At 43.5% G+C, this 25,385-nt stretch overlaps 1 protein-coding gene across 1 annotated transcript in view; it reads left to right on the top strand.

Moving 5' to 3' along the window:
• Positions 1 to 3,295: 3,295 nt before the first annotated feature.
• The window catches only part of pde11a (phosphodiesterase 11a), a 42,125-nt gene continuing 20,035 nt past the window's right edge, over positions 3,296 to 25,385 (top strand). The window contains exons 1-8 of the mRNA XM_076262642.1: positions 3,296 to 4,327; positions 4,883 to 5,041; positions 13,962 to 14,051; positions 14,825 to 14,965; positions 17,182 to 17,246; positions 20,210 to 20,342; positions 20,620 to 20,695; positions 24,460 to 24,527. Coding sequence (XP_076118757.1) covers positions 3,545 to 4,327; positions 4,883 to 5,041; positions 13,962 to 14,051; positions 14,825 to 14,965; positions 17,182 to 17,246; positions 20,210 to 20,342; positions 20,620 to 20,695; positions 24,460 to 24,527 — 1,515 coding nt within the window. The 5' untranslated portion in view covers positions 3,296 to 3,544. The remainder of the gene's footprint in view (positions 4,328 to 4,882; positions 5,042 to 13,961; positions 14,052 to 14,824; positions 14,966 to 17,181; positions 17,247 to 20,209; positions 20,343 to 20,619; positions 20,696 to 24,459; positions 24,528 to 25,385) is intronic.

The raw sequence follows: 25,385 nt of genomic DNA, 5'->3' as shown, positions 1-25,385 counted from the left end.
TTGAGTACAGTACTTGAGTACAATTTTGAGGGATCTGTACTTTACTCGAGTATCATTTTTGGGGAGTACTCATGACTTTACTCAAGTACATTTGAGAGGCAAATATTGTACTCTACTCCACTACATTTCTATCCATAACCGTGAGTACCTGTTACTTCTTCTAAAAAAAAAGGAAAAAAGAAAAATCTCAGAAACCCTCAATTTGTTGTTTCCCTCTTAAACGTGATTGGATTGTGCAGGCGCCACTGATTGGGACAGCCTATCAGCAATCCCCTTCAGCTTTCCGCCAAAGTCAACTCCATGGTCAGATTTAGATAAGACACGAAACCATGGACGAAACAATGGATGAAGACGCAGCAGGTCCATCTCGGGAATGTGCCAATCCGTGGCCCCACCTCGCCAGACTATTTCAATTTTCTGAACAAGTTAATAATAGTGTTTGCTTCAAGTGTTTCAATTACAAAATAGTATTTTGTATTTGAAATACGTATTTTAAATACATGTATTAGAAATACTGCCCATCCCTGGCAACATGGTAAAAAGATGAAAATGACTTGATTTTACTTTCAATTCCTTTTGCATTCTCCAAGGTATTAACATTAACATTTTTCATAACTCCATGTAGGACGTTTCTGTAGCCTACATAAATGTAAGCACTGTGCCAGTAGTAATGCAATATTTAGAAAATGTACTCTTGTACTCTTGATACTCAAGTACTTTTAGTCCGGTGGCATAGTGAAAATACCGTTACCGAGGTGATAAAAGCACCAAATTTTGCATGGTGTTTCCTTAGGGTCTATAGTGTAATTTTGGCTTAGGAGCCCTCGTAAAAAAACTTTGTAACATGTCATATTAAAAGCATATATCTATCAACTATCAATGAAATTTGCTTAAAAACAGTGATTTTGAAGTTCCTGCAAAAGATAAAGTGTTCAAATGAATCCCAAAGTTAAGATTTTATATATTTATTTATGTGTATGAACTTAAACATAACTAAAGTTTTAATACATGTCAAAGTATTAGCAATGTGATCTTCATTGGCCCTGTAATTGATAATAAATGACCAAACTATGCACACAGAAGATAGCTATACCAATGACCTAGTTGAATTTTAAAATAAAAGAGAAAACCAAGATCTCTTAACATTTAAGCATTTTTGCTGCCTTTTTTTTTTTAACAATTCCGCCTATATTATATAAGGGGTTTTGAGTTTTCTTTGAGGTATAAGGTGCCTTGGCACTCTATGTTTCACTTATAATTTGGAAGATATACTGGCCTGAGTACAAATTAACAAAAGGAAGCTTATGCAGTGGTCTTAAAAGGCCATTACCCTGAAAGTTTTACTTGAGAGGGAAAAAACAAAAAACGTTTTTTAAGAATATTGTTTTTTAAGTGATTTGACACTAAATTTTAATATTTCAGCTGGGCTCCTAGGCTGAAATCATTCAGGAGGTCCTAAAGAAGCTTCATGTAAAATTGCTGCTTTTATCACCTCGGTAACGGTATTACTTAATATGTGCATTACCCCACTGGACTATTTTAGAAACAAGTACTTCAGTACTTTTACTTTTACCAAGTAAAATTTAGCAAAGGGTATCTGTACTTTTACTCAAGTAATGAAGCTGTGTACTCTTATTCTCCACTTTGGCAATGGTGTTTTGGTTGAAATTTTCACCCCATCACAAAATGGATCACTTGGTCATCATGGATGCTTATCATAGTTCACTCTTCTCCAAACATGCACAACTCAGCTTAACCTTTATAAGGGCACACCTGGACAAAGAATTTAGCTTTCGCTGGATTTTTTTTTGACCCAGGGACATGGCCTGAGATTGTCATAAAAAAAGGAAGCATCAAGCTCAAATGACACCATGTCTATTTCAATTGTGGGGCTGAGAAAATTATTATTTTGGGTTGTTTTTCAACCAGGAGGACCTGGTGACTTTCTCAAAGTAAACGATAACACTAAAACAATTAAGATTCTGGAGGAAAAGATCAGGCAGTGTGCCGAGAGACCTACAGCCAAACAAGGCAAGAAATGGTTAACAGAGAACAATATCAACATTTTAGAGCACCTTAAACTGTACACCGGGGCCTCGGGTGATGGGTGTTTCCTAACCTTTCCAATACTTTCTGTACATAAAGTATGTGTATGTGCAGCAGTATGCGTATTGCATGTATGCATTAACTTTGTACAGACTACCTGCCTCACCTGTTGTTTCAGAGTAACCAGCCCTGATTTGTATGATCCACCAGAGGCCACTGTGGCCCCATGTTTCAGCAGAGTCACCAAAGCGTTTCACTGTTGTTAGACTACTTTATTGTTATTTGGTGTCAGTGTGTGCCAGGTAGCATACTGCCATAAGCCAACTATGTCCAATGTCATTTCATTGTGTTGTAGCCTATGAGAAGATTGCCTGTGTCAAATAAAAGGTAATGCCATACTCCACATTTTCATTTTAACCTATCCAACACTGACTTCATTCAACAAAAAAATATAATGCGCCTCTGTGAATATTGTGAGATGTCCAAAGCCACCTGATCGTCGATGTCTTATTTTTAGGTATCAATATCAAGCATTGTCACGCACCAGTGCACTCACGGAGCGCAAATAACCTGAGAGAAAATTGCGACGTCTGTCGACACGTTGCCAAATATGCAATTTTCCCATTTGAAAAGTGTACCATGGCCAATGGATTTGTATCTGCGTGTTTAAATGACTGCTATACGTGCGTCTATGAACACACTAATAATAATAATAAGAAGAAGAAGAAGAAGAAGAAGAAGAGGAAATACGTTGATTCTACATCCATCCATAAGCTGCGTACACAGAAGGCTGATCCCTGGTCAGTACCGTAGCCTACATCAATCTGCTTTCTGTGTAGGCTTGGATATAATCTAAGAGGCTTCATCATTAATTCAGTTGCGCATGGTACTCATCTGGTTGCCTAGTTATAACCTACATTTTATAGCCAACAACAAAGTGGAGGTTAGGCTACACCAGGCTATGCAAAACCAGAAACAACAAACACAGCCATCTCGCCGTGCGCTCAAACAAACCAGTGATTTGATGTAGTTTTGGACAACAACATGAAGACCTGGCAACCCTGCATACAGCAAAAACTATCAATCGCGACCTTCTACGTCACGCAGGTTGCTAGATCAACTCGCGGGCTCCCCTAGTCTTTGCTGATGATGCTGGCTAGGAGGCGCAGAATTAGAACGTGCACCATACCGAAGTTGGGATTAAATGATATTTCGTCCTCTTAACGTTACACGCTCGCGATGTAATCTACAAAGAGGAGTAGCCTGGTAGGATCTTGATATTTGACTCTTTGGAAGAGCGGATGAATGTATATTTTTTCCTATTCATGTAGGATATTGCATTTTATTAGCAGGTAACGGTCTACTATTTTGGTCTACTTTTTAAACAGTGCACCGTGGGCAGCATTTGATACTTGGCTACTCAACATATTGCAACAAAATAAATGAAATTTCCCTGTGGAATCTTTTTGGATAGGTTCATTGCGAACCATAAACAGAAATGGCTATGTCAAGTATGGTGTTTTCTGACGTGGAAAGTTTTCTCGACAAACACCCCGAGTTATTCGAAGACTATCTGAACAGAAAAGGGAAATACAGCATGGTTGAAAAGTGGCTTAAAAATCATCAAGCAAGTAAAACTCCTGCGAATGTCACAACGGACCCAGAGAAACACATTGCTTGTAAAGATAGCTGGGCCAGCAAAGGAGATGGCTTACACAGGCGAGCTTCGCAAAAAGAGCTTCGAAAAACTTTTGCCAGGTCGAAAGCTATCAATGCCAACAGGACATATGATGAACATTGCAATTCAAGAGCACAGGAACCTTTGACAAGTATGAGGAGACGGGCTTTACTACGAAAAGCCAGTTCCTTACCTCCGACAACCGCTCACATCCTGAGCGCCCTGTTAGAATCACGCGTCAACATCCCTCAGTATCCCTCAACAGCCATAGACTTCAAATATTATCTGAAGGAACATAATGAAAGGGAGTTCTTCCTGGAATTAGTGAAAGACATATCGAATGACTTGGATTTAACCAGCCTCAGTTACAAAGTCCTTGTATTTGTGTGCATCATGGTCGATGCTGACCGTTGTTCCCTATTCCTGGTTGAGGGCTCAGCGAACAAGAAGACTCTTGTCTCAAAATTCTTTGATGTGCATGCAGGGACCACCGTGTTGCCATCTTTCAATAATTCAGATGAAGTTCAGGTTCCTTGGGGAAAGGGGATTATTGGATATGTTGCAGAACATGGTGAAACCGTGAATATACCAGATGCATATCAGGTGTGTGTGTGTGTGTGTGTGTGTGTGTGTGTTGATATCTGGTAAATATCTGTCAAGTTATTTCCATGACACTATACATTGCTTAGATTTCTGCTGCAAAATATGCATCTTTCTATTATTCATACTGTAGTTTCTTACTTAATTAGATTTACACCTGGTTTCCAGAATCTGAAAATAGAATAGCTTATGGAGATGCCTCTGGCCTTTTTTGCACAGTCGTTTTTAGCTAGTAGCCCAATTCAAATCTGGGAAGTCTTGTAATTGCTCCCAACTTCAGTGCTCCTTGTATTGCAGCCTCCTAGATCAGGTGCAACAGATGTTCTAGCTGATTTCAGCAGGCCGTAGGTGATGGCGGGACATTGGAATGAAATGTAGTTCCTTGGTTATCTGCACAGTCTGTAGATTGTAGGCATTCACCAACCAAAACAACTGTTCAAACGCGTAATACAATACAATAGACTATAAGAGGTTAGAACATTGCCCTTCACATCTCTCATTTAGCTGTGATGAGTAAAAATGGATAATTGCCCATTTGTCATCTTTATGCTATTGCAGGATCATCGTTTCAGTGATGAGATTGACAAGCTCACTGGATACAAGACCAAGTCACTATTGTGTATGCCCATACAAAACAGCGATGGGGAGATCATTGGTGTGGCTCAGGCTATCAACAAAAGTCCTGGTGGAGCTCTCTTTACAGAGGATGATGAGAAGGTAACCATGGATGCCATTAGATGTTTTGTGTTTTCACTGTCCATGTGCAATATCACCCTATATCAGACATAAATAATTTTCACTGTGTAATGCATTGGTAATCAATACATTGTTTCAGACTATTTCCTTTAAAATCATCCTAGCAATCGTAGTTCCAATACAGTGGTATGACAGTGTACACCACAGTTCCAGTACAGTGGTATTTGACTTCTGGACAAAATTATTCTTTTCATACACTGATAGTATCTTTGATGTGTCAATTAGCTATTAATGAGTATTTTTGTTTTAACAAATTAATGACTCTTCTCCCAAATTGCAACATTTTCATGATACAGACAATACTTTGAATGCTATTTTCTGTTTGCCATGCTATTTAGACTTTTTTTTGTGGCTGACTGAGTGCTGCACATACCCCACACCATGCTGGGATGACAACCATTGGACCATTAAGACTTTGAAGCTTCAGAGTCTGTGACTGCCCATGTGTTTTTTCCCCTGGGTATTAATGTCTACAAGGGAAAATAGCTTTTCCCATGATTTATCTAAATTTATAGTAAGGGGCTCAACCTTCCACTCTTTATTAAAATGAGATATAACCGACTTTTTGTTACTAACTACAAGATTTGACACCCAAATTGACGCAACTCGTTCACAAGAAGGGTGTTTAGAATGGTTAATAATCTGTCACTGCAATATACTTGTAAGCTGTGACTTAATAATCACATATTTGTCTGTTCTGTACACCAAAGATGGTCCAGAGATGTAATATGAGCCAACTAACCAAGGATCTTGTCTTATTTCACAACATATCACTCTGATAGCATGACTTGATTGATTACTGTCCACTAATGTTACCAGTTAGCCCAGTTCTATTGTGAGCCATAAATTAACACCTGCTTGCATGAAATAAGGAAGTAATATACCTGTTTGTCCCCATGTAGTAAAACATCAAATACCGCACTTAATCTCCCCATTCCGGGAGTCTGTTTCTTCCTCTGACCACTGCTACCGTGGGTTGTACAGGAGTTCTGTTCCGACAGAGTCAATTTATGTCTGAACAAAGCCGTTTGTGCCAAACATAATAAAAAGTATTGCACATGTTAAATCAAGCAGACACATAGTGAGGACAGAGAGAGGGTGCTGACCTGTTGGGTTTTTTTACTCTCTTGCATTGACATGTGTGTGTTAATTAGATATGAATTGTACTGCAGGTCAACTGAATTGGGAGTGGTGTTTCGGCTCATTTGCCTAACTATAGGAATGGTGCTGAGCTGAGCATGTGATTTATTGTTAAAAATATTTATTTTTTTATGAGATATTCTCAAAATAAATTAGCTTCCCTTCAAAGTTGGATTTTTCCTAATTGTTTTCATTGTGAGATTACAATAAATCACCAACAGATAATTTTTTATACCGGTTTTTAGTCAACTTTAGCAGAGGTGCCAATCATTCTGGAGGGTACTGTATGCATTTTAAGTCCATTTTCAACAAGGTGAGAGCAAGGGAGAGAGGGGGAAAGTTGAGGCAGATCTTGTTATATCCACCACAGGGCTCTAGCAGGCCTACAACAAAGTGGAGCTTTTATTATGCACACTTTCTATGCAGGGGATGTGGGAGCCACAAACCCTTTTGTCTGTAGGGTAGAACGCCAACCCCCAACCCACGATCACTAGTGCCTCCACCTCTGCAGCATATGCAACCTTGACGTGTGTATTTCATTTTACCTTTACAACTATTGCTGTGAGGTGACAGATGTTATTCAGGCTAACAGATCACCTTTGAAATCAGCAGGTGACAACAGTGATAAACAAGGCAGTGCGGAGCCTTTTTTCTGCGGGCCCTTTGTGAGGCGGAAGGACAGATTAGCACCTGGCCTATGAAGCGTTGCGTCTTTCACGATTGGGATTGTTTCAGTACGGCAGCCTGTGGCTGCTGTCAGCCTCTGATTACTCAGAGCAAACACTGGAGGGCTGGAAGTGTAAGCACCAGCTCACCTTCACCGCGGCAGCCCTGTACCTCTGCTCTCCAGGCTCCTCTTCATCCAGCCCAGCACCTCCCAGGCGCTTCATCAATCACAGACTTCCTCATGTCTATGTTGGTTGTGCGAGGACCAGGGTACCCCCCCCCCCCCCCCCCACACACACACACCTACAAGTGCACCTTTGGGCGCTCTCTGTCTCATAGCTTTCTGGTGACCATGGCTTACCTGGTGCATTGATGAATAAATACAGAATGGGACCTGATGGCTCACACTGAATTGAGATAGATGGAAGTGGAAAGCCAAACAGTGAGGTTGGGGCTGGCATTGATCTTCCTGTCGGAACCTGCTGATTCCTAATGAGCTATTATTTGGCACAGTGACTCATTTAGCTCTCCGCTGCGCCATGCCGTGATACGATGCGATGCGTGGTTCTGTAACAAGACGCTGGGCGCCCGTGTTCCTCAGATGTGTCTGACGGAGGGCTGCTGCCAGGGCCAGACATTCAAAGCCCACCGTGAGGCATTTCATCTCCCCTGCTTTGGTCATCTGGGGGGCAAGCAGCTCAAATGGGATGGAGGCAAAGGCAAAGTGTGTGTGTGTGTGTGTTCGTTCCTGTGTGTGTGTGTGTGTGTGTGTGTGTGTGTGTTAGTATGTGTATATGTGTGTGTGTGTTTTAGAATATGTATGTGTGTGTGTGTGTGTGTGTGTGTGTGTGTGAGTATGTGTGTGTGTGTGTTAGTATGTGTATATGTGTGTGTGTGTGTATATATGTGTGTGTGTGTGTGTGTGTGTGTGTGTAGTCTCTTAACGAGAGTGCTGAGTGATTCGCAGAGAGCCGAGAGTGTTGTCCCCCTCGTGTACGGCGGATGCAAATCAGCATGGCTCAAGCAGCAGTGTGTTTTCATGTGCTGCTCACAGTGAATTAGCATCAGGGTAATGCACAGAGTGGCTACTGCTGAATTAATGATGACATTCTTAACATCTGCTCTTCTCAATGATTATTGTTGGGAGGCTCTTGCGCTGGAGCATTTTTTCCCCCCACTCCGCCAAGTGACGAAGATCTAGCTCTGCTATACCATCTTGTTTAAGAATGCAATGCAATGACCCACTTTCCAGATAATTGTACTTCAGCATCTCTCTCTCTCTCTCTCTCTCTCTCTCTCTTTCTCTCTTTCTCTCTTGTAGATGTTCTCTCAGCCTCTCTGTCCTGTGTTTGTCAACTACATGTATATCTTTATTAATTGAAAGGTCTGGGTATTTTCAAATGGAATTATTTTTTCTGCTTTTGTTGTGTAGGTCACTGCACACATTAGATAGGCTTTTGCATTCTTACATAGTCAGTTTGTGAGAACTGTTTTTTTTCCATTTTTTCATGTCCGTTGACTCATTCATCAGTATTCATGAATTTCCTTCATGTGGCATATGCTTCGTCAACAGGCTTCTGTTCTATGCCACGAAAAATTATATAATAATGTATTACATACAGCAACAATATTGCTATTCAGTGGTATGCCCAGCCTCAGATTCAAATCAGTATTGTAAACGGCTGTAGTGGTCCTGCTCCTCATAAGAACAGCACATACACAGTATTGAACTGCTGGACAGACTGGGCACATTACTCGTCTCTCCTCTTAAATGCCATGGGCCTCTGAATTACGTTATGTTGACCCCCTACTGGATTAGACATGCATCAGGGGGCCTCTGGAATTGTATAACTCATGAATCATTTTATTTTCCCATTACCTGTTATTGGACAGACAGCCAGTTTCAGACCTACCTATCTACCTAAGCAAATGACTGAAGTGTGTGGCGCGGTTTGCATTCTCCTCCTCATGCCTGTGTAGAGTATACAATGGAATGATAACAGATTCCAATTCTTGTTCTCCAGCGGTAAGAGTTGTGTCATTGTAAATAGCAGTTGCAGCCCTCTGCAGCTCCATGGTATTGATAAACACTGATGCAATCCTCTCTGCTGTATATTTATGAACCTGCAGACACCATTGGACTGAAACACTACAGGTGTAAATGTGCACAAGTTGCCATTTTGTCTGTGAAATTGAGTTGAAGCAATGCCGTAATAACCGCTTTTACTGACAGTCCCCTGTCTCTCCGTGGAGAGGCTGATGGGTCTGTTTGAAATAGGATTTGCAAATGGCTCCATTCTCCCTCAGCCTATAGTTCCCCTCAGCTTCAACTGACACCGCAGGGTGTAGTACAAGAACTTCATGCCCATAGTCTGCTCCGGCAGCACCATAGGTGCATTTGAGGTCTTAATGATAGCTCTGCTGTAGTCCACTCCGGTGACTGCAAAGCGCCCTACAGCCTGCCAGATACAGTGATGTGAAAGTACTGACACATGCAGATGATGCAGGAAATGGGTTCCTCAACATCTCTATTTTATCGTTCACTATTTTAATCCAATTGATCAGAAATGGCAGTGGCCCTGTTATGTTGTCAGAAATATTTGAAGATTATCATTTTGTTTTAGTAGTTGACAGCATGGATTTGTTATTTGAAGAAGTACATTCTATAGTGGAATTCTTTATGTTACAAATTGATGGAATTTATTGATATTATAAGCGTACTTCATGATGTATTTATATTCATTGCATGTACTTAGGTGTAGAAATAATGCTCTTCACCCATCTTTCATATTTCAGCATCGATGTCTACTTGTCTACCATAAGGATAGTTTTAACTGTATGCTGTGATGTTCTATAATTTACCTTTGCTTCATTTCCTTGTTTTTGCCTGCCGTGTAATGTGAGTGTGTTGAAATCCGACCCATTGATTGTAGTGAGAGTGGTGGGTTTGCTTTGGTCAGCTGAGAGGGTCAGTGGTGCAGTGGGATCTGGTCAGACAACGCCTGAGGCGGATTCCGCCTGAGCAGTGGAATGGGGCTGTATTTGTTTGGTGAGCTGTTGTCATGTGAAATGATGTTTAAATGATGGACTGTGGTCTGCTGCCAAGGGGAGTTGCTCCTTACGGCCAAATTAGACCAATTAAGCCCAGTGCCAGCTTTGGAGTCCCAGCCCTGATTGTAGCGGTGGTCTTTTTCTCCCTCCATAATCTGTCAGAAAGAGCACTCTTTCGCTCGTTGTCATTGTACCCTGCTGCTGGTGCACTACAGTATATGAATGTTTTTAGATTGAAGCTGTTTAATACGTCCACCGTGAGTGCAACGTCCAGGAGACCAGTACATGTCACGTTCCTACAACGCATCACATTCTCTTCAGCATGTGTGTGTTTTTGGTGCGTTTGTAGCCTTCTCTCTCCCTCTCCATTGCTATCAGAGGTTGTCAGCCATCCAGGGAAGTTATGCTCCTCAGCACTCTGGAGATAACCAAAGCACTTTAGTGCACTGCTGCAGAATGTATTTCTGGAGCAATAAATGTGTAGGTGGGCATTATTGGTCTGATGTTATAGTCCCACATTCAGCATCCAATACACTCGCAGCATTTGTCACTGAGGCCATTTCAAGCCTTAAATGTTTAATTGTTTTTATTCTTTGCAGTGTGATGCATTTATTGAATTGGCTGACTTTGAATATGAGAGTGGCGAGCTCCAGGACTGGCCTCGTTTATAGTTCTGCTCTAGGGAAGAGAGACATTGCTCAACCCAAGGCCCGGGTCTGCAACTGAAGTGCTCTGTTTGCGAAGCATAAAAATAGTTTAAAAAGAATGGTCTTAATTTTTTTTGAATGTATGCACCATTCTCACGTCTGGTGTAACCAGTTCCATTGATTATAGTGGAAGCTAAGCGTTACAGCAGATGCTCCGCAAATGGAACGCTTCAGTTAGCGTTAGCGTTAGTTGGTGTAGTCTACACCAGGCACCTAACTGAAGCGTTCCGTAAGGCTCTACCCTCACCTGTGTCTTACGGAATACCCAAGCTGGGTTATCCACTGAGATGGAGACTGACAAAGGAAGAAGTGGGGGAAAAGAAATGGCTGGTTTTTGAAAGTAGACATTGGAGCTTCTTAAGCCAGTAGATCTCCTGTCATAGAGGCACCTCTACAGAGTTCAAAAGGTTTGAGGAATCAAAACAGCAACAGATGGTGAGGAGAAAGCTAGTGCCTTGTTCTCGTATGTGCTCCAAAAGAACTCATACAGCCGTTCTCAAAAAGCGAATCAAATGACATAAATTAAGTTGATTTGCTACGTTTGTTGTGGTGCGGGTTTTTTTTTGTATGAATAATTGATGCCTTCTCAGTGAAGCACAATCACGCCTAAATGTGGCGGGTGGAGGAAGCGAGAGGTGCGACTGTGCTTTCTCTGCTGACGCTAGTAAGAAAGCACCCTTGTGACACCAGGAAGGAAAGCAGACCGCAGTCAGCAAGAGACAGCAGGATTCTACCTTGCAAGCCATGCAACATTGGACTCCTGGCACAATCTTCTCATAAGGGGAATTAACCCCATGTGTGGAGGCATGTTGGGCTGTTGCAGTGTGGCACAGTTCATTTGACATGATGAACAGCCTGGCTCGCAGACAAGCCTCTCATGTGTCATTACCTGCAGGAGCTAGAATAAGAACCAATGGCGCCTGGAACCTCTGCTCTATCAGCCATAGATTCTGGCGGTTGGGTCAGTGTGTTTCATTATTAAGCCATTCTTTACCGAGCAGTCAAAACAAGGCTTCTGCTCTCAAGGCAATAGGACTTTGTTTGTAATGCATTCCATTATAATGGCCAGTCAGCCAGCATCCAATTAGAGCATCCTATGCTTTTCTCGGCTTTACCCAGAGATCCATACTGGCCTCCCTGTAGTCCTGGAGCACAACAAAGAAGACCCTGCTGGGTGTACTACTGTTATCTGGAGGCTAACCACACAGGAAGTCCCACTGTGTTGTCTATCTCTTACCCACTATCTTTTTTACTGTGTGGCTCTGAAAATATGGTTCATAGGTATGGATGGAGACATAAGTCATTCAGAGTACAGGAATTAAGCAGACAGTGAGTCCAGAGAAAAGCAACCAGTAATCGAGTAATTAAAATATGTATTCCAATATGAATAAACTTTTTAATGAAAATAACGCCACCTTGTTTATGTTTTTAAATTTAATTGTGCATTTTCACATAGACAGAATGTCCAAAAACTTTGGAGACCCGATAGACGAACTTGTGTATTATGTACAAAATTTGCGGCTTGAGAGACTCGGTTAAATCGGTTGTTGTGTGCAGGCTTGAGTGCCTCCTGGACAAGGCAATTTAGTTAGCATGTTACTTGATGAGTCTGAGAATTAGTTGTGAACTGAACATCAATCTGCTCAATACTAGATCAGGCCATTCACTTTAAATTCCCATTTAGCCGCTGGGGATTAGTCAATGTACCATGCCTGAGACTGATTGCACACACTTCCCTATCGGTGAGTGTAAAGACCAAGAAGGAAGTGAAGAGAGTGGAGGAGTGAATGGACAGAAAGAGTGAAGAGAGTGGAGGAGTGAATGGAGAGAAAGAGTGAAGAGAGTGGAGGAGTGAAGGGAGAGAAAGGAGAATTCCCATGTGTTATTTCCTCCCATGTTTACACGGAGCCGGCAGCCTCTGACACTCACTGACAGGAGCCGTTTCAGGCAGCATCAAAGGGAAGGCACCAGCTGTAATGTTATTAAGGTGCAATTAAAAGCAGAACCCCCGTCATTGTGTGGCCTCGCGTTTCTAACGGAGGCACGGCTTTGTGAGCGGCCAGCGATAAAGGAAAGCAATTATCTGCCGGGTCGTCCGCCTCCCGGACCCCGGCTTGGCTTAGTGCTGGCGAGCGACTCGTAAAGAATGGGTGACAGGTCAGCCTCCTCGGTGGCACCGGTGAGGCGCGCTGCGCCATGTCCAGCCGGAGAGCTCGCGGAGTATTATGTGCTAAGGAGCGCGCTAAATCAGCGTAGGAGCGGGCGGCCAGAGGGGCTCTAATCAGTGCGACGGCTAGCCGCTAGACACAGAGAGAGATGTGCGTGCACTAATGCAGCGCTCACGCCCACGGAGACGGAGACGGAGAAGGCGCAGAGGCCAGTGCCTTCCTCCACCTAAGGAGCTCAATACCTCCCCTCTCTCACACTCACTCACTCACATGATCTCTCTCTCGCCCGCTCGGCCTCTCTTTGTCTTACTATCTGTCTTTCTGTCTTCTTCTCCCTTTCTCTCTCTCTATCTCTCTCTCCCTCTCTCTCTCAGTCTCTCTTTCTCTCTGTCCATCTTGCCTGTCAGCATTCCTGGTCTCCCATCAGCACATTGACTAAATTGACTACATAGGAGAAATATCAATGATTTGCACACTCGGTTTGGCAGCGTAATTAGAAGTTTTCATTTTCATAATCACTAATTACCTAAACAGTGCAAGTATTGTATTGTATTAAATAATGGCTGAATTGATGGTGTTGTGAAATGAAATTCACCTAATCACTCTCATCTGACAAGAGCTAAAGGAAACAAGCAAAGCAAGTAATGGAAAATAAATTGATGTGTATGTGTTTTGGCCCATTGCAATAACATGGCATTCTTGGGTTTGGATTTGTATTGCTGCCCTCATGCCGTGACCTGCTTTGCTCTGGCTGGTGTGTAGGCTTATCCCTGGAGCTATGCATGAACTCCAAATCAGTAACAAGTGCACTTTGAAGCCACAATGAATCAGTAAATGAAAAATTGAATGCTGACTTTTTTGAGATATAGATTTTGATTCACTAACAAAGGGGGGGGGGGGGGGCATTCTGTAGCCTTTATCTGCTCCATGGAATCTCTCTCGCGTTTCACTCCCTAACCTGGTTCTATTGAACTAAGGCTGTTGTTGGAAATCCATATGCTAATTGCCATATCCAGCTTTGTGTTTGTCTTTGAAGAGTGGACCCTCTGCTCCTTTACTGGAGCCAAGTGTTGAGGAGGTTGAGAGGGTTGAGGAGGTTAGGTTGCACTCCGGTGTCTGACGGTCTCCCTCTTGCATGCCTCTGTCCAGGTGCTGCAGATGTACCTGCCCTTCTGTGGGATCGCCATCTCCAACGCCCAGCTCTTCGCAGCCTCCAGGAAGGAGTATGACCGCAGCAGGGTAAGAGACAGGACGGGAGGCGGGGGTTGTATCTGCCCCCTCACTGCTCCTTTGGTATCGATCTACCCCTCCACCCCCCCCACACACACCACCCCTCCACCCTTCATTCACCACCACCCCTCCAGCCCCCCAACCTTGCCCACGCAGCACACACTCTGCCTGGGAGGAGGAGGGGCGGGGGACACATTCACAGGGCTTCACACAGCACAGGGCTTCAACAGTAAAAGGCGTGGGTGAGGGTAGAGGCTTATGTGATATGTCTATAATTGTGTGTGTGCTTGTGTGTGTGTGTGTATGTGTGTGTGTGTGTGTGTGTGTGGGGGTGTGTGTGTGTGTGTGTGGGGGGGGTGCTCTGGTAAGCACACAAGTTGTATGGCAGAAATCATGGCCGAAGCGTTAAAAGACTGTCCACTGCGTGTCACACATTGATCCCTGAGTGGGGGAAGGACCTGGTGATGAGGGGAATGAGAGGTGGGAAAAAGCTGGTGACATTACTCATGTTTTATGGCCTCTGCAGTGGCTTATTAGATTGATGCTGCTGTAAATGAAGTGCCTTTTTACACCCAAAGCACAGGCCAGAGTAGGATTATATCTTCCTTGTCCTACTAAAACTCACCACTGTGCTGTCTAGTAGGCTGCCTCCATGTCATAAATTTTGATGAGCATTTTCTTCCTGTTAATTTCCAATGAAAAGTGGTGTTTGGAAAAATGGCAGGCGGCACCTACGCACTGCTGGCTGTGTTTTGCCTCACTCGGTGGCTGTGCTCTCGCAGGCTCTGCTGGAGGTGGTCAACGACCTGTTTGAGGAGCAGACGGACCTGGAGAAGATCGTGAGGAAGATCATGCACCGGGCCCAGACGCTGCTCAAGTGCGAGCGCTGCTCGGTGCAGCTGCTGGAAGACATTGAGTCTCCCGTGAGTTACACACACACACACACACTTCATCCCTCTCCCAATACACTCCTTCCCACAGCACCAGCCATTTCAGACAATATGTAGTTATTCATTCAATTTTTATTTATTCTCGGAGGTTCATTGAGGGTAGTCCTCATTTTCAGTGAAGCCGAGATTACACAGTAACAATGGAATAACAAGAGATATAGTATAATAATTGTGGAAAATAAAACAAAATAAAACAAATAATAAGATAACCTACATAACATTATAAAGGAGGAAGGGAAAAATAAAAATACAGAAAATATTAATAATAAAATAATAACAATAATAAAATAACATTTACATAAAACAGGTACAATTTGACATAGGAAGGTTTGTGATTACAGATCTGAATTGATTATAGGAAAGTAGAGAGTTCATTTTTATGTTACATTGGAGATTATTCCAGGGAGTAGGGGCACCATAACGAAAAGGCCGATTTTCCCAACTTAGTGTGTATACGAGGAACCTTGAGCATCCAACAGTCATTTGATCTGGTCTGATAGGGACCAGAATTCCAAACAAGCATGTTTGAAATATAACCTGGTAATTTTCCAACAATACCTTTGTAAATAAACAGATACCAATAATTATGTCTCCTCTCAAGATATTTGTACTCAGAAACTCTATCAATGCTGAAAGGTTGTTTGCACACCATTAACCTCAATGTTCCTTGCTCTAGTAAATAGCATATATTTAGTTTTCTTTTCATTTAGTACTAATTTAAGATTAATGAGAGCTTCTTAAAGAACATTAAATGAAAGCTGAAGATTATCAATAACAAGTTGAACGGAGTCAGCAATACAATACAAAATAGTGTCATCAGCCTAAAGGTGGACTTGACAACCATTTAAGGAAGAGATAATATCATTAATATAGATGGTGAAGAGAACTGGGCCCAAAATGGACCCTGGTGGAACACCCTTTGTGATTGGCAAAAACTCTGACTTGACATTTCCTGACTTCACACACTGAAACCACTGAGACAAATAATTCCAAAACCATTCACATGCTTTATCATCCAAACCAATATTATGTAATCTTTGTAAGAGTAAGGGATGATCAACTGTATCAAATGCTTTTGACAAATCAACAAAAAGGGCAGCACAGTGCTTCTTAACGTCTAAGGCAGATATTATATTATTAGTAACTAATGTGGTAGCTGTGATAGTGCTGTGGTTTGTTTTAAACCCAGATTGTTGTGGATTTAATATTTGATGACTTTGATGAAAGAAATGACTTGAGTTGGTTATTATTAACCAATGATTCAAAAATCTTTGATAAACAGGGTAATTTGGAGATTGGACGGTAATTATTTAAATCATCTCTATCACCCCCTTTGTGCAAAGGTGTCACATGGGCTAGTTTCCATGCACTAGGAAATATGCCCATTACAATGGAAAGATTAAATGCACTATATGCTTTGTGATAATAGGTGCAGACAATTTAAGGAAAAAATGATCTAAATGATCTTCTCCAGTAGCACCCCTAGTGTCAATAGCTTGTAATGCCTCAAACACTTCATTTTGAGAGAAAGGTTGAAAAGTAAACTTAGAAGCATGGTTTGTATAATGCACACAATTGTCAGCTATCTGATGAGTCCCTTTAAACTCTTATCAAATAAATGCCCACCTTCAACAAAATGTCTATTAAAAGCAAAAGTAATCTCATTCTGTTTAGATATGAAACAGTCATCATATTTGATATGGGTGGGCAGAGAATTAGTGGTTGTGTTTTTGTTTGAGTTTACTGCTTTCCAAAATTGTGCAGGGGTTGAGCTGGAGTTGGCCATCAAGTCTAAGTAATAATTAGATTTAGCTTTCCGCACAAATGATGTGCATTTATTTCTAAATTGTTTAAAAGCTAACCAATGTGATGGGATATACATTATACAGAGCCTATAGCAGAACCTTTCACACACACACACACACACACACACACACACACACACACACACACACACACACACACACACACACACACACACACACACACACACACACACTTGAGCCAAACAAAACAAAAACTTGAACTTTAACATATTAGCTCTTCCAGTGTATGCTATGATGGATAGAGCAGTAAAACCTGGAGAATTGCACAGCATTCAATTCTAACACCATACCTCATTGTGTGTGTGTGTGTGTTTAGAGTTCCAACTGTTTGTATGACTTGCTCTCTGTTCTTGCTCTTTGCAGGTGGTGAAGTTCACAAAGTCGTTTGAGCTACTGTCACCCAAATGCAGCGCAGACACAGAGATGAGGTAGGAGAAAAGAGCTGCTGCTTCACCTGACATTTCTCTTTAGTGCCCCCACAATTACTGTTAAAAAGCTCAAACATTTCAAACATGACATTTCAAACACAATGCTAGTAAATACAGATGGACAGAAAGGCCCTGGGTGAGTCTACCTTAAGGACTTCTGAGCCTGCTCCCTGAAGCAAACTAATGTGCCTCCATCTCTCTGCAATATTAAATCATAGTGGAGTCTTGTCAGATTTGGCTGTGCAGACACTCCAGTCAGTCAGATGTGCTTTAAAACCAATTAGGTCTACTTTTGATGCCTCCTCTCTGATACATATTTAAATGTAGACATTACAGTTCTCTATTAAGCATTAATGTGGAGGAGCCATTTACATCCCAACTAAAAAGAGTTCCCTTCTTTGGTAATGTATGCCAAAAAAGTTTCTGAGACACTAATTGGTCGCACTCTAGCAGTTGTTAGAGAAGAGAATGTTGCATTTGTGTTTTGTGCTTGTGTCAAAAACAATTTCGCAAGTTGCCTGCTATGACAGCTAAAAGTGCGGCTTTGCTTATGCCAGTTCTTTTGGAACGGGCCTTCTGGACCGGATATGCATCCGTGACATCTGCGTCCCTACGCCACTAGCTGTGCCTCGGTGCCTCATACCCTCCACGTGCTCCCGTGTCTCTGCTTGTCCCTCTGCGGCTGTGTTGGATCAGGCAACAGGTCGCACGTCGTGCGTGTTGTGCCCCGTTTCACGATAACAAGAAATGACACGGTAAGCAGGAGAGAATGATCACGCTGGCCAGCAGCAGTGGCGCTACAGGCAGGCCCAACCCCGGCTCGCTGCAGGAGTAATTAAAAAAGCATCACGGCTGAATGATGCTGTAATCAGCGAAACGTCAGGAGGCGTGATCACTCTGTGCTGTGACCCGTTACCGGAGAGAGAGAGAGAGCACCTGCGATGAGTTACAGTTTGGTGAAAGATGCGGCAGGCAGCCCGGCAGGAAACGGTGCTCAGATGATGTGTCGTGAGCCTTCTGTGGTCTGGGTAGGAGCTACAGCAATGCATGATTGCTGAGACTGAAACCTCATAGCTTATTCATGTAGGCTGAGGAAAGCTGTCAGTCCATTATATAATAATAATATGATTACAAGCATTCATCTAGTTGCCACGTGAAATTAATTTTCCAAAAAGTGAAATGATAGTTGAGAAGGATCCTCAAAAGGTCACTTAGTGAATTTATTTACTTTAATAAGGATGCCACTCCATCGTCACGTTGCACATGTGAAGCCAGACTCTGCCAGAACACATTCTATTAATACCGCATTGACTTATTTATATCAAGGGCTTCTGAGGTGGAGGAGACTTCGATTGCGATGCAAATGCAGACACCTAATGAGATTCTATCTAAACACTTGAAACTTCCCATTAAGATTCAGTGGTCATTATCTACGTACAGTATCCTTTGAAGTTTCCTGTTTGTGTGTTATTTTTGCTCCTTGGCTCTTCTCCATCTTCCCCCCCCTGAAGCAGGTTGTGACGACACTAAGACTGATTTCAGACCAGGAGGAACAGAGTGTTACTGCTAACACAGCTCCATCTATGGAGTTCTGAATATGATGATATGGTGGCTAAAAGTGTTTGCTCTCGGCTTGTCAGGATTGATAGGTCCATAGCTACATGGCTCCAATTAGGTTTTAGCGCACTTCTCTCCTTTTATGTCTTCCGATATTAAGTTTCAATATGCAAAGTCACATGTTACATCTGAAATCAACCATGCTTTACGTTGGAGTTGAATGACGGTAGCATCATGATAGCATGCCAGGTGGTTTGTCAGCGGGACCTACATGCGGTTAATTAAATGGATATATGGAAAGGAAGATGCCTGGCTTCCCAGAGCTCCGCTGCACCTCCATGAGGAGGAGAAGGAGGAGCAGTGGGGAGGTGGCCTCCACTGCTCTAGTGGAGTGGAACAGCTGTGGGAGATGGAGAGGAGAGACACATTTAATGGGTCTATAGGGCCTCAGGTCTCAGCCAACTATACACAGATTATAGGCAGGAACTGCCCTGTTCCACTGTGGCTATTGTGTGTGTTGCTGTGTGTGTGTGTGTGTGTGTGTGTGTGTGTGTGTGTGTGTGTGTGTGTGTGTGTGTGTGTGTGTGTGGGTCCAGCTGCCTCTGGTAGGTGCTCTCTCGGCGTTCCATTTCCTGACGCGCTCCTCTCCTCACCTGTTGCCTGAATTCCTCTCCGCCGCTCGGCTTTTTGTTTTTACCAGGCACACGGCGAGCGCGCGCGCGCAAAACGAACGCGGGGCACGAGGCGCTCTGCTGCTGCTGCTGCTGTAGAGTGTGGGCGTTCACGAGGGCGGCGGGGGCGGCGGGGGCGGCGGGGTGGGGGAGCGGCAACAATCACAGCTAACTTCTCATTACTCCACACGGCTCTGAGGAGCCTTATAAAAATGCATGAAATGTTCATTAAATATAAATAATCAGCAAGGGAGGAGACGCAGGAGCAGGAGGGGGTCTGCGTGCAGGTTGTTACCTGAGGCTGCTCATACACACTGCCAGTGCGAGATACTGACCAGCAACAAACAGTGGATCACAGTTATGATAGTATACTCCTCCTACAATGCAATTTGTGTCTTTTGGAAGGTTTACTCACCACTATCCCTGTGTTACATATCCTAGAAATAAGAATAGTAGCCTTGGCATAAATATTGACTTTAGCTTTGGCTTCACTGAAGATCTCACAGTCTTAATACTGATTTCCATCATAACGTTTTATCTGACTTGCTGTATTTTAATGTCTTTTTAATTCATTGCCAGTCTGAAGAGGCAGGATTTCAAATGGCACATTTGTTTTGCCTATGCAAACAGATAGCGCTGTTATATTGTTTGTAGTAAAACAAAATGCCATGCAGCGTCAGCATCTCCCCCCCCCCTCCTCTGCTCCCTCCCTCTCCCCCTCCTGTGCTTCTGCAGCTTCAAGGACAGCATGGAGAAGTCCTCCTACTCCGACTGGCTCATAAACAACAGCATCGCTGAGCTGGTGGCCTCCACTGGCCTCCCTGTCAACATCAGCGACGCCTATCAGGACCCCCGCTTTGATGCAGAGGTATCGGTGTTGGTCCAGATAGCAGATCACTCACAGATATCAGATTGTGACTGATGTATAAATATTATAATGCCTTTGATCTCAATTATGACACAATGATGAATTATATATAAATCGTTATGGTTTTGATGTTCCATTCAGAGCAGCAGGCCGATTGAGTTTTGATTTTGTTTTGTGTTATCCATACACAGATAAGAGTGAATGTGTTCAGTCGCCTCTGAAAAGGCCTTGAGTTGTACATAGGCTCTTGATATGGTTTCTTTGTGTTTTGATTCAGGCAGATCAATTCTCTGGCTTCCACATTCGCTCCGTTCTTTGTGTGCCAATATGGAACAGCAACCATCAAATAATTGGTAAGTCTGTGGCTGTTAGTCGGAGTGTTAGCTTTAGCCCAATGCACCTCTGATGAGTGCACAAATGCTCGACTTGCGGGGTTGACGTGCCATGACTGACTGAGAGACAGCTGAGCAGTTGCAGGATTCCTTTCGCCCAGTGAGCATTTGACATCGGGAGAATGGAGACGCTCTGTCTGTCGGGCTGTTCAGCTTTTGCAGACGAGACCGTCTCAAGTCTTGATTTACCCCAAATTTGCTTAATCGCGCGCACACGTGATGTGGCTGCCTCCTTTCTTTCTGGGGGCGGCACGCGTACTACAGTCCAGCATCATTCTCAGTTACAGCACGGGCCGCGGACCCTGGCTTGCCTTACACGATGATAAATCATTGATCACAGGCCTGCTTGTTGGTGCTCGATATTGCACAGAGAGCCAGTGCTAGCAGCTAGGCTGGGGCCCTCTGAGATCTGACTCTCCAAGTCATTAGTTTTGTTTGAGAGCAAACCGATCAGTGCAGGACTACAGCCACCACTGCCTCAGAGCAGCTGCGCAACAGCCAATGGCAACGGGGACATACAATGCAGTGTTTTGAGTGTGTGGGTAGTAAAAATTACCCTCTGTGATGATACTTCAGACTTCGGTTGCTGCTATTCACAACTACCATCATTACCATCTAGTTTCCAAAGTGTGTGCAGCTAGATAGATAGATAGATACTTTATTCATCCCGAGTGAAATTTTAGCTAGCTGGTTGGTGCTGAGAGATGAGTTTGTGTAATTTCCTAAGGTGAAATTTTCAGGTCTGAGATATCCTTTGGTTGAAAATAAATATCTTTGTTACCTTTTGCTGGATTATTGGCATGTCCCTGGGTCCTATTTATTTCATCTTCTTAATTCCCTGTGTTACATCTCTCTCTGGTAGCTTCATTAACTATCCAGCAAACTATTTAAAAATCACGAACTCTCGCTGGTAACCTAGCCAGGTTAATTTCCCTCTCTTCTCAAACTGACTATTCAAACATCATGTTTATTTATGGGCTAGGCTATATGAAATGCCTGAATGTGGTTGATGTCTGTATAGAGGCACACATGCTCCCTGATCTTGGCTTCAAGCTCATCCTGCTTGTCGCGTGCATCTGAAAACAAATCTCCTGTGCACGACCTGCCTGTGCAAGGCTGAAATTTCTTGTGCGACAGAGGAAATGACGCAATTTTGACGTCACATTGTCGCGCTCAGGGACGGATTAAACAAATATGGCCCCCTGTGTACAATATCAAAAAAGCCCCCCCCCCCCCTGACTGCGACGCGCGCGTACACGTGACATGCGCGTGCAGCCAGCGCGTCTCTCTTTGCTGTCGCTGTGCAGGCTGGTGCACAATTTCACACAATGAAAATGTAGTACATTATGTCATATATTATAACTCAGGCCCACACAGAAATGAATTCCAGCAGCTGTTTTTATTATTAGGCTGTAATCTTCCTTTGCTGTCCAAACAGTCTACAGCAGGGGTTCCCAACATTTTTCATTAAACAGACCGGACAACAGTTGTCATATTTCTGACGGACCGGTAGCAGGGACGTTGATAGTATTTTGTGAGAGGTGGTGCTGATCATATTACGGGGGGTTCGGGGGTGTCTCCCCCGGGAAAATTTTGAAATTCTGGCTGTTTAATATATACCCTTTTAACGCAGTTTGGAAGGGGCGTACAAACTTTTAACAGAGCAAGCAGGGCCCGTTTTCTGTCTGACTCAGGTGACGTGAACATTGGCTACCTGCATGATAAGGTTTTCACTTCACTGCTGCTTGACACTACCTTGCATGGAGACATTTCACGTTAACAGTGGAGATGTTAGCAAAACTATAGCGTTTGGTAAATGGAGATGCAGATCATCTCCCTAATTAATTTCTTTGCGCAACAGTCCACATTATGCGCTCACTCCAGCGAGACGAGTGAAATAAATGTAGGCCTATCTGTCATCGGCATTGCCATAGGCTATTTGCTACGATATAAGCTACTGTTAGGCCTACAACAAGTCGCGATTTATTAGGCTATCCAATCGCTATGCTGTTTTCATGAACATTGCAGGAATTCACTTCATTCAGTGGTTCAGTTTGTCAGTTTCACTTTCGCAAACACGCATACACATTGAATGCACTCATAGTCTACCAATTCCACCTAATGTTATGCCTCTATATTTTATGAATTAAGAAGTATTTATTGATCAGGAAAACATTTCGTTTATTTTTCGGCGGTTCCACACATTCAGTTGTGCCGCAAATTAACAGACGGCAATTTTTTTAATTTTTATCCGAGGGCCCCCATTGGCTGAGGGCCCCTGTTGTGCACACTTGGCACAAGCCATGATCCGTCCCTTGTTGCGCTACCGGTCAGGGGTGGCGAGTATGTAATACCCTTCAGCCTTCTGAATGGACCAAAATTCTTCACTCAGTGCTTTTCACAGCACGCTGCTGTGTGCTCAAAATGTCTTTCACTCTGGGCCCTGATAGATTCCTCCCACACACTGATACATACCCACACTAGCTGTGGATTGCTCCAACATCCCCTCCCCCAACACCCTCCATCACTCTCTTATGCTCTCCCTCACTTTACTTTCTTATACACAAATATAAACACACATAACAAAATGACACACTCTCTCCCTCTTGTCCCTCTGGCCGTGCGTGAGGATGGAGGGAGCAGAAATCCTTGCAGCCTGCGTCCCCCCAGCAGGGCCACCTCATGGTGTTCTGCTCTGAACGAGCCTCCGTGAACATTCACAAAGGTTAGGTGTTCAAGGCTGCCCTGTTTTTTCTTCTTTTTTTTGTTGAGCGAATGACGTTCTTCGTGCTCCTTGTTCGCTCATTTTCTCTCTCACTAAAGAGACTCGGAACAATGGGGAGTTCTCTCGGGAGCGACTCTGAATATTTGCTCACCAGCATAACCTCGTACCGGCTATAAAACAGGAACTTTCTATCAACTATCAATTACCCTAATCAGCAAAGTCCTTGATTTTTTAATTAGCAGATAAAACCAAAGGGTGGGGGTGGTGGGGGGGGCAGTGTGCCTGTGCTGACTGGCACTCAGCCAGTGCTGAGGACTCGACTTTGAAAGCACAAAGACTTCTGGGTAAAGACCAAGCTCCTGTCCCCTCACTGACGTGACCCCGAAACCACAGATTAAAAAAGAAAAGAATTAAAAGGATTTGAACATCTGCATCAGGAGTTAACACCTCCCTCTCACATCGCCATTCATTCAGAAAAAAAGAAAAGAGTCTAAAAGGAGAATGTCGTATGGAAAGAGCAGAGAGGAGGAAGCGAGCGTGTGGAACAGCAGCAGCCCTTTGTGAATATGTAATTTAAGGCACAAAGTGGTGTCAGTGAAGCCCTGGCTCTACCATCACAGCCGCAGCCAAGCGGCCCTGCGCATTGTTTTATCAATGACTTTAATGAATGTGTGGGTGTGATTCGGAGCTAATTGGGGCTTGGAGAGCAGCGGATTGTGTTTGTGTGCGTGTGTGTGTGTGTGTGTGAGTGTGAGTGTGTGTGTGTGTGTGTGCGTGTGTGTGTGTGTGTGTGTGTGTAAAGGCGCCGTGAAGTCAGGCTTAATTATCTACCCTAGATCATAGCTTTACCACTAGCTTCGGGAGAGATATTGGTGGTGGGATGACATGCACATGTACACCTCTCTCTCACACACACACACACACACACACACACACACTAACCTACACACGCACACACAAACCTACATTAATCTGTCACTGGCTGGTCTGTTTGGTGCAGGTGTTGCTCAGGTGCTGAACAGGCTGGATGGAAAGCCCTTTGATGATGCGGACCAGAGACTGTTTGAGGTATGCACTATAAAGTTGCCTTTTTGTGTCTCTTTACAATAGCAGCAAATGTTTAGTGCAGACAAATCCCCTCCCAGATGAGAGGGCAGCCAGAGAAATCCGACTGTGTTGGACAGAAAAAAAGGGTAACACTCCATAATAAGGTGCCATAATAAATAGCAAACTAGTAATTACCTAACCCTTTGTTAATATTTGTTAATTGTTACTAAAATATCTATTTGGCACAAGTTAATAGTTTTTTCATTTTTGTCTCAATTGGTGTACTTACGTGAGTACACTTTCGTGTAGTACCCTATGTGCACTGTGTGCTTACTGGCGGAGTGCGCAAATTTTAATTTTAAATTGTCTCATTTCAAACACTAACTCCGTGCACTTCACGGAAATGACGATCGCAACATTTTAATATAACTTTAATGGCGTCCTCAATTCGACAGTGGCATGGTGTCAAACTGTGTCAAAAGTATAAGTATATATACTCTTTTGATCCCGTGAGGGAAATTTGGTCTCTGCATTTATCCCAATCTGTGAATTAGTGAAACACACAGTGAGGTTAAGCACACACTAATCCCAGCGCAGTGAGCTGCCTGCAACAACAGCGGCGCTCGGGGAGCAGTGAGGGGTTAGGTGTCTTGCTCAAGGGCACTTCCGCCGTGCCTACTGGTCGGGGTTCGAACCGGCAACCCTCCGGTTACAAGTCCGAAGCGCTAACCAGTAGGCCACGGCTGCCCCAGTAAAACATGAACCGTTTATGTTATAACTTGCTTGTACCTCTGTAAAGTCTGTATTCCACTGCTGCTGCTTCAGCTTTCTCCACCGCGATTACCATGAGTTTGGAAACGCTCCCTCCCCTTCCGCTAT

Source organism: Alosa pseudoharengus, unplaced genomic scaffold (genome assembly GCF_046254945.1).
Source record: "Alosa pseudoharengus isolate Yale_2024_CS ecotype anadromous, Long Island Sound unplaced genomic scaffold, YU_APseudo_1.1 YU_APseudo_1.1_scf_3, whole genome shotgun sequence".
Taxonomy (NCBI): Eukaryota; Metazoa; Chordata; class Actinopteri; order Clupeiformes; family Clupeidae; genus Alosa; species Alosa pseudoharengus.
Note: the sequence above shows the minus strand (reverse complement) of the source record. Positions and strands in the feature narration are given on the sequence as shown.